Source organism: Sander lucioperca, chromosome 22, assembly GCF_008315115.2.
Source record: "Sander lucioperca isolate FBNREF2018 chromosome 22, SLUC_FBN_1.2, whole genome shotgun sequence".
NCBI lineage: Eukaryota > Metazoa > Chordata > Actinopteri > Perciformes > Percidae > Sander > Sander lucioperca.
In genome coordinates, this window is record NC_050194.1 from 27,636,239 (window position 1) to 27,646,362 (window position 10,124).

General features: G+C 42.5%; 1 protein-coding gene across 10 annotated transcripts in view; it reads right to left on the reverse strand.

Annotated features, from left to right (window-relative positions):
- ryr2a (ryanodine receptor 2a (cardiac)) overlaps positions 1-10,124 on the reverse strand; it is a 239,497-nt gene that overhangs the window by 57,078 nt on the left and 172,295 nt on the right. For all 10 annotated transcript variants that reach the window (XM_031323968.2, XM_031323970.2, XM_031323967.2 and 7 more), the window contains 5 exons: positions 8,378-8,460; positions 8,082-8,239; positions 6,312-6,399; positions 3,649-3,741; positions 3,304-3,474 (listed from right to left, as the gene is read on the reverse strand). In XM_031323968.2, coding sequence (XP_031179828.1) covers positions 3,304-3,474; positions 3,649-3,741; positions 6,312-6,399; positions 8,082-8,239; positions 8,378-8,460 — 593 coding nt within the window. The remainder of the gene's footprint in view (positions 1-3,303; positions 3,475-3,648; positions 3,742-6,311; positions 6,400-8,081; positions 8,240-8,377; positions 8,461-10,124) is intronic.

A 10,124-nucleotide genomic window follows, 5' to 3' on the forward strand; every position in this document is an offset into this window, starting at 1 on the left:
ATATAGATTGTCAGCAGAGGCAATAACTTATCCTTGTCAGCTTCTTGAGCCGTTTGTTGCCAACGGGACACATCGGTTTTTACATCACCCACGATCGCTTACCCCTGCCAACTGAAAGAAAAGGCTACGGCAACGAAAGTTTATGGAATGCAAAAGTGTAATAAAGTGGGACTGATTACCCATAATAATAATAATTATAATAATATTTTTGCAATGTTTTATTTCTAAGCAAGTAATGTCATAACTCATATCTAAATTAAAATTGCCTGAATAAATCGGTTGAGAGACTGAACTTTGTAAAAAAGAGTGGAGGCTCTCCGAGGCCACTATCACCCCTTAAAAAAGACGCAAAATGCTTTAGTCCACCTGGCACGAGGATTCGTCTCTTAACAGGTTAGGGTTTGTTCTGACCCAGAACGCAGAGATTACACACGCACAGACAGAAAGAGTGGTTTGTAAAGGTTTTAATGAACAAACAGTTATACTCAATTGAAGAGTGAGGATAATGCAGGAGCGAGGGGATTCCTGGCTGTCCGAGTTGCGGAACCGAGCTGAGAGAGGAGGATCCAGGGAGGCTGAGTATCGAGGCGGACAGGCTGAGTTGGGTTGGAGTGGCTTCCACAGGCGGAAAATTCGGCTGGTGGTGAGACTGGAGGTTGTAGGTACAGCAGAGGCAGGTCGGAGCGGACACACTTGAGTGTTGATAACGAACTGGCGCCGACAGGGGAATCAGCCAGATCTTAAGTATTGCTGGGTGATTGTAGTAGATGAGCTGCAGCTGAGAAGAAAACGGCTGTGCAGGTGAATCGGCCACTCCCCTTGACCTACTTCCTCCAGGACACGCCTCCAGCACTCCAAGTGGAAACACACGGCCACACACACAGAGACACACAGACAAACACACAGGTTGGAGAGGGAGCTACCCCTAACAGAACAGGCTAATGATCTGACCCAAGTGACTGCTGATCTTCTGCTGATGCGTGTCAACGTGCCTTGAGTTGACACAGTTCAAGAAAGTAAAATCGGGGTCACAAAAAAGAAAAGAAAAAAGGAAAGGGAAAGAAAGCAAAGTGAGCGAAAAGGAGCAGAATCACAACTACTTTGAATGGTTTAAGCTAATATCAAGCTAATATTAATTACCCAAAAACCCACTGGCAGGTTTGAAAAAGCATGTTTTATATAAAACATCGCTAAAAACACTTACCATAGAAAGAAGCTTAAAAAACATATTGTTCGTCGAATTCACAAATGTCCGAGCGTCCGTGAATACATCTCGGTAGAAACAATAGTTCAAAGTTTAGCCAAAAAAAACCACTACTTGATCAAAATCTCGCATTTTACATGTCCATCTTCTGTTTTTCTATTTTTGTAAAATAAATTATCAAAGATATTTAACTTACATTTTTCCTTTCTATGTTTTATGCCATTATAACTAGAGGTGTTGAAATAAATGAAATAATCGATGCATCGGGATGCGGACATGGACGATGCTGCATCGATGCAGTGACCGACCATAATCGATTATAACGCAATGATGTCGCTTGTTAATTTTCCGGCCGCGGCATAAACATTCAAATGAAAAATAACATTCTCAGTAGCCTAACCCGTTTCATCTAGACCTATGATAGACTCTAGTCCAGGGGTGGGCAATTCATTTTCCCAAGGGGCCACATGAGAAACAGGGACTGTTGTGGAGTAGAGTGCGGATTGGGCCGCATTTTTCAGTCCGAGCCCGGCCCGCATCCGACACAGCAGTAACCAAACCCGACCGGAGCACGACAGGCATTAAGATATTTATGTCCGGGCCCGACACAGTTAAAATATAGTTTTTTCTCATACTAATGACACATGTACGTTTGTTTGTGTGGAAAGCTTTTATTAAGCAACTGTAGGAAGGCATTCAGAAATGTCAACAGATGAGGCATCAGCACACACGGGGCAACAAGCGCACGTTAATAAGCTGTCTAATTTAAAATGTTCAATGTGTTAACCTTTCCTGATCGCTTCGTTTCCGACCGTGATCAGAAAACCAGGGAGACTCGTCACTCGGAGGTGAATAACGTCGGGGTTAAAATCCCGTTTCTGGAGAGCAGATGAATGAACTTGGCTTTCAGTCTGGGGTTTATCTCGGACACCGCACACACTGTGTACAAAACTTAAAGTTATTCCAACAACTCTGCTCCGGTCGCATCTACATGTCTGCTTCCTCTTTCTCTCTTCTGCCCACTTTCCACACACACACACACACACACACACACACACACACACACACACACACACACACACACACACACACGCTGAGCTCTCTTAAAGGAGCCGCAGCACCATTTTACAACAAATGCCTTATCGCACTGATGTGACCGAGCCCGACCCGAACCCGAACATCATTTCTAAATATCTGTCCAAACCCGGCCCGTCCCGTCGGGCTCGGGTCGGGTATCCATCCTCTATTGTGGAGGGCTGGACCAATAGGCTAAACTCAATTCTGCGGCACGTTCTCAAACGTCTCTTTTTTCTCTGGGTATATTAGCGCAACAGAGTCCACCAAACACTCTTTAATAAACTCCCCTTCAGAAAATGGCTTACTGTTTTTGGCGATTTTGTGGGATATCACAAAGCTGGTCTTGACGCTTGGTAAAAAAGCCTTGTTGCTTTTGCAGCTTAAAGGTGCTCTAAGCGATGTCACTACAGAGAGTGCAGCAGTGGCAGGTCCCTCATCATCTCCTACTGTTGAGGATGTGAGACAAGGTGAGCTCTCAAAAAGTGGCAATCGTTTGTAGCATAAGCAGGCTAAGAGGACAATATCAATCCTGTATGTTTCAAAGCAGATGTATGCTTGTCTTGTAGCAGATAGTGAGCAAGAAGAGGTAATAGAAGATGATGGAAGTGAAGAGAGCCAGGGGAATGAAGGTTGCTCTGATGATAGTGAGAAACAATTGTTTGCAGACTGGGAGGTAAAGGTGCAGACGTAACTGAAATTTTAAAAGATGCTTGAGAGACATGGACCAAAAGGAAGGGGGCCCACAGAGACTGCTCATCCATAAGTCCCAGAATTATGTGCAACGCCCCTGGTCATATGGTGCAAACACTGCTCCTTTTATGTGATGGTGCTCGTCGCTAGATTGGGAAAACCTGGGTTGATTGAACAGGTTGATAACCACCGTCGTGTCACACCTTGAGTGGGACTGTGGTTGTTGGGTTTGGCGAAGCCGGGTAACAGAAATAAATCCAGGGCATGTTGACCTTGCGTCGTAGTGTATTATGTGAGAAAACAAGCAATTTTCATACTCTCGTTTCTCCTACCTGGGTGAAGCGGTTCTTAGCCAGTGCGATGAGCTCGTGTTCCCCGGGGGCACAGATGTTGAGTCCAACAGGCAGCAGGCGCTTCAGAGTGGCAACGATAAGACTCGTCTGCATCGAGTATCGATCTCCCTTCCTCTTCATCTTCTTCCTCTCCTGGTCCGAAACTATTCCCTGAGGCAAAGTCAAACATCAATAGACAAGAAATGCACACACGGGTCTATTAAGTGTCATGTTATGGTCTTCCTAATGTCTAAATGTGCACTGACACAAACAGACGTTAACAAGCAAAGGACAGGACACTTCTGATATGTAAACCGTGATTCATTCCTATCCATGTGTCCATACCTTTGACATCTTACACTTGGTGTCAGTGATGAGGAAGGACATGTTGTTGATTTCATTCTGGACCACAAAGTTCTGCTCTTCTCTCTTGAAGTTCTGCAGAAAGATGACCAAATGGCAACCATTTATCACTCCACGCTCATACGCTGTCGGATGCTGTGTTAGCTTCAGAGCCTTGGGTTGAAAATAAGATTTGTAAATACAGTGTGATGGTCAGTGACAAGTAAAAAACTATGACCTTCCACATCGTGGTCATTTGAGATCACAAGTCAGCAAGTGTAACTAATTTGTTTGAGTGGGGTTTAGTTCTGCTAAGCAGCTTCTGAATAAGAGTTTAGTCTTTTCCCTCTGCAGGTGACTGATATAGTATAGTAATCCTGACTTACATATTTATTGATAATATATTTAATACCTAAATATACAGGACATTCCAATAGGCTGGCATTTTTAGCATGTGTCAAAAAACTTTTTTGTGCCTTCATATTCTGGCTAGCTGTTCAAATGATTAACACAAAAATGTCTGTGACATCACAACCTTACGAAAGTCCTGACATCTAGTTTAAAGGCACAGTTTCTCCTCACTCCTCAACTTGGTTATAATCATATTATAATCAAATAAGACATGGAAATCTCACTTTTTACCATAGGGGACCTTTACTACAAGCCTTGGTGGTTTTAAGTGATGGCAATGTCTGACGGTCTGTTGGTTGAGTGGTCAGCCACTTTGGTCCGGTCTGAAATATCTCAACAAATATACTGTATGATGGCCATGCTATTTTGTACAGACATTCATGATCCCCAGAGGATTAAACCTACTGACTCAGGTGCCCGGATAGCTCAGTTGGTAGAGCAGGCGCCCATATATAGAGGTTTATCCTCGACGCAGCAGGCCCGGGTTCGACTCCGACCTGCGGCCCTCTGCTGTATGTCATTCCCCCTCTCTCTCTTCCCTTTCATGTCAAAATAAAGGCTTAAAATGCTCGAAAAATTATCTTTTAAAAAAAAAAAAAAAAAAACCTACTGACTTTGGGGCTCACCTGACTTTTCCTCAAGCACAACCAGCAGGTCGGGAATTTATGGTTTTAAGTGAAATGTCTCAGTAAGTAATGAATGGAATGCCATGAAATCTAGTACAGTTTCGTACCATTCACTTTTTGCCTAGCGCCGTCATCAGGTCAAAATTGTAAATTATCCAATAATTTATGACAAAATACTCGCAGGACAAATGACATCCCCATCAGCCTCAGCTGTACTGTGACTTTCATGCTAATTGACAAATGTTAGCATGCAATCTACCTGCCCAGGGACTACGGGTGGAAAATAGAAATTGTGCTAAATTCTGGTACAATGCATCTCTCCTTCTTTTCTACAAAGTTAATGTTTAATTGTGCTTTGTGTAAATAAAATTACATTATATTACAATCACGCTAAGCTAAAATGATGAAGATGGTAAACATTGTAACTGCTAAAAATCAGCATGTTAGCATTGTCAGAGCTGCTAGCATGGCTGTAGACTGTTAGTACTGTTAAGATATCAAACAAGGAGAAAGGTCCTAGGCACTCTTCTTGCAAAAAGTTAAAGCCTTTATTTAGATGGCTATTTCATATTGAAATTGTTAGTACATGTTAAAATAGAGCGGAGTAACAACCCGCGTGTAGTGGTACAAACAACCACCCTGTATGTATTGTATGTATTATAATATTTTGTAGAGCCATCTGGAGGTCATACTTTGCTTTTGTTACCTGAGTTTACTGGCTCTTTTCAGGTGATGGCAAATTATCTTGTATCTACAAATGGGGCAGCTGTTTTAACACGTTGTGACGGCCCTGAGCCTGTTGTCGTGCATGTATACTGTCGTCTGTCTTGTGAACTTGCAGGTTTGTGGCTGAGGCGATAATGAGATGACTGGGAGCACCTGGCCAGTCCTCCCAGGCTATTTAACCCCGCCTGCCCCGAGACCAGTGTGCAGCACTCCCTTGACCGAGCACCATCATGATTTCATTCTGTTTAGTTGTTTCCTTTGTTAGCTACTGACAACATGCACCACACATTGTTCACTGCATCCATACACTCTCATACATCACTGATCTTGACAACCACACCTCATCACCTTTCTGTTTGCACTATTATTTAATAAATGTCACTTCATTATTATTAAGTTGACTGTGCATCTCCGTCTTTTGTTGTGAGCCGGTCGTAACACGTACTAACAATTTCAATATGAACTAGCCATCTAAATAAAGGCTTTTTAACTTTTTGCCAGAAGAGTGACTTGGACCTTCTTTACTGATCTTTTGTGTTCCCTTCCAAAGAGCGCCTTTATTATTTGTTTGAACTTTTGAGCACTCTGGACCTTTTCTCTTCTACCGTTGAGATTTATGGTAATATTTTTCTGGGCCTAGGGATAATGTGTGATCTGCACTTCCACAAGTCTAGACTGTTGATTCTCAGTGGGATCAGCAGCACAACCAGTCCTCTTTAGGGAGTCTATATTAATTATTAAAAACACAAATAAGTGCAGTTTTAAAATCCCGATAAAATATGTGCTCGGTTACACGTACCATTAGATCTGGTCCAGTGCTCCCTTGTCTACTTCTCACTGTGACATTTTAAATCAGCAGCATGTTGTTGTGTTTTTGTGCATCATCCTCAGTGATTTTCTTACATGAGACTTGGCCCAGAAGATGAAAACCTCGGCCACCATACGGAACAGCTCCTCAGCCGCTGGGTTGGACTCCCTCAGCCATCTGGCCCTGTCAGTATAGCAAGGCAGTTTAGTGATAGTGGCACTACTTAAAGGTTCCCTGTGGAGTTTCAGACCTCTAGTAGCTCCATGGAGCTGTTTTTCCATGAGAGCGCCCCGTTTGTCTCTCGTGCACACGCAGGACAACACAGATGCATACGCAGGTGACGCAACACACAGTCCTACCAATAGTATTACAATATCCTACTGATCAACAGTAGGGCTGGGTATCGATTGGGGTTTTTTCCGATACCGTGAACGGTGACTGAACTGATACTTGAAAAAAAGATTACAAAGGATGAGCACCTAAAGACCGTTCACGACATCAAAGAACGGCTTGTTTATAGCTAAGGCCATATGTTCAAATTTAAATGATTTATTAAAAATGTAATAAAAATAACATATAACAATAACTTATTTGACTAGTAAATTGCTGGTAAACCACAAAAACAACCACCAGATGGGAAAAGGGTTTTTTACCAGACCTTTGAATACACCACAAGGCTTACCAGTTTCAAGAAAACGCACCATTGTCCCGTCTGGGTTGTTCCCACAACAGCAGGCAGTGGCCATGTAGTGCAGCTAGTTTGTGTCTTTAACTGCAGACGGTTGTACGTCCCAGTGTTGGACAGTGAAATACAGTCACACTTTACACCCTTTTCTGTATATGTTATGAAATGTTTTAATATTGTTTGACTAAATGTAGTGTTTGACCCCAGGAAGACTAGCTGGTTGTCAAGGCGTCAGCTAATGGGGATCCTTAATAAACTAAACTAAACTAAACCTGTCAGCATTTTAACCGTGTTCAAACCAGCGACTAGCTAACGGTAGGCTAACGTTACCTGCTGCCAAGTGTAGTGTTAACTAGCGTCACATGCAGCGATGCTTCGGTTGCCTGTAACATCTGTTTGGGAGCATCAGAGGGCAGTGGAGGCATTTAAGTGGCACCGAAATAAGGCACCGAAACCCACGCTGCTATGCGGTCCGGTAGATAACAGTCGTTTAGGCACAGGTGCACTATTAGCACCGGGTCTCGGTACCCAACCCTAATCAACAGGTGCCAAGATATGCAGCAATGTGCCATCTAAGGCAGGGAAGAAGAAGAAGAAGACTGCAAGCTAGTAAACATGAATGTAAACAATGCTGGATTTAAAATACTTCGTAATAAATCGTATGTGGCGTTTTCTTTTCTGGGATGAAAAAGTTCCACCCAAACAAGTTTTTTCCCCGAGACTATTTTGAAGAGCCACGCTCACTCCGTCCAGCACAGCGCCACCCAAGACGATTGTGATTGGTTTAAAGAAATGACAATAAACCAGAGCACGTTTTTCTCCTATCCAGGAATAAGGAAGGGGGTCAGACCCTCCTCCGCAAGACTGTGGAGATAGATCTGGCAATGCGAGACTACTTGTTTACAAGAAAACTCCACAGGGCACCTTTAAGCATAGTACTTATGTTGTAGACTGACTATTGGTGTCCATATCTGTATCCTTTTTTTTTTTTTTAACAGCAAATATGCAGCTTAGCGTTAGTTATACAGAACATCTGCAGGACATATAGGCAAGTATCACATTATTGTAATTGATCAGACTGAAAGTGATGGAGGTCATTTTCAATTCCTATTTGTTCTTTCAAAAGCAATGCTCAAGAATATGTCGACAAGTGTGGAACCATCCAATCAGTGCACTGTACCTGTTGTAGTCAACAAATCGTATGAGGAGAGGGTAGAAGGCATACAGGTCTCTGACCAGTATGGTGAACTGGTCCATGATGAGAAGCTCTGTCTCTGACATCTCACCCCTCCCCTCTGCCTTGCTGTGTTCCTCATCCATCAGCACGACCGCTGCTTTCTACAGGACACAGTAATAGACAGCTTTCTCTTCATTTAAACACTAAATATGGATATGATGTAAGTGTTATTTAAGTCCACCAATATTATGATGAGGTACATAACAATCTATATTACATAATGAAATGACGAGACTCACTTTTTTTAGTTTGTCCATCAAAGGCAGGAAGTGGGTCTTGAGCAGCTGGGGTTTGGCCTTGCTGATGATTGGCTGAGAGAAGACTTTATAGCAGGGACAGAGATGGGCTTCAATGATTAAGCATAAAACAATGAATTGTCCTTTAGCTATATTGTTTAGTTTGTGCCTGTGTGTTTCAAGGTACAACCGACAAATGGTGGCAATTCAAAACTTTCTAGAACATGTTAATGCTAACTGCAATTATATTTAAAACCAGATTAATAAACAAAAGAAAATGTGAAGACTTTCATCAAATGCGATTTTTTTTAGACCATTATGAATGATATTTAATACCTATATCATGACATAAAAGACAACAACAAAAAAAACTGTCAGATTTCAGAGTCCGGAAACATCGTCTGAAATAATTCCCCGATTTCCTCATTCACATTATAGGACTGGTGTCTAATCACCGTGTGGAGGACCCAGAGTAGGGTTGCATGATATTTACAAAATGTGATATTGCAATATCGATTATGAATATTACAATATCGATATTAATTTTGATATTTTTAAACATATGTAAAATTACAAAAGTTACGGGAAAACGCATCGTAACAATATTCATAGATTCATAACAATATAGTGCACAGTGAGAATTATATACGGCAACGTAGTACGGCTGGACCACAGGTCGGTCGTGAATGAAAAATATTCAATCTATCCGACTCCAAACTCTGCCTGCACCGCCTTTTATAAAGTTGCGGGATAGCTACCTGGGAGAAATAGGTGTGGGATGGGATTTGGTACCGTTTGTCTAGTTCATTCAGAAGCTTCTTGAAGCCTTTTTTCTCCACTGTGTGGATGGGCATCATATCTTTGGCCAAATAATATGTTATAGCATTGGTGATTTCAGTATGTCTCTTCAAGTTCTTGTCGTACTTTGTGCCACTAGCAAAAAGGTTTTTTTGGGAAAGTATCATGCACTCATGATTCGTTCCGTTTTTTTGTCTCTATCTATTTCTTCATTCACACTGTCAATCTGTTGAAATATGCACACACTTCACGTGGTACGCTCCATAGGGTTTGTCACGTAGTGGACCCGTGTGCTGAAGTGCACTAACATGTGCAAGTGGCACGGTAACTGGCCAATGAAACATGATCATTATAGTGTTTCAAGCTCTAAATCAAACACAACTAAGCCACACAGCCAACGGACGGGACGCAGCGCTCCACAAAATAAACTAAATATTGCATACTTATTGTGACACTTTCGAAATAATATTGCGCAACGTGATATCGCGATAACGATATTAAGTCGATATATCATGCACCCCTAACCCAGAGCACCGCCACTCTGTTGGCTCTGATCCAAAAGTGACACAGTTTGTTACGGGAGTTGCGGAGCTGCCGTGTGGGTCTGGCCTAGGCAGTGTGGAGGTAGTGCCGGGGCCGGGGCCGGGGCCGGGGCCGGGGCCGGGGCCGCTAGATACTCGCCATAACTGGCTGATCGGTGTCGTTTACTGAGACCCTTCACAGCAGTTAGATTTTTCTCACGTTTTGCATGAGACTCCAGCGCCTGTACACCCAACATTCCCAGTTTGATTGATTTCTTGCATAAGAAGCAGTAGGTTTCAAATACGTTGTAAGCAACTGGCTTTAACCAAGCCCTGAATTCAGTTTTTTCAAGTATACAGTATCGCTAAACTTGCACTTCCTCATAGCTGAAGCATATAATCCGTTTTATGTCTGTGGTACAATCAGAAAG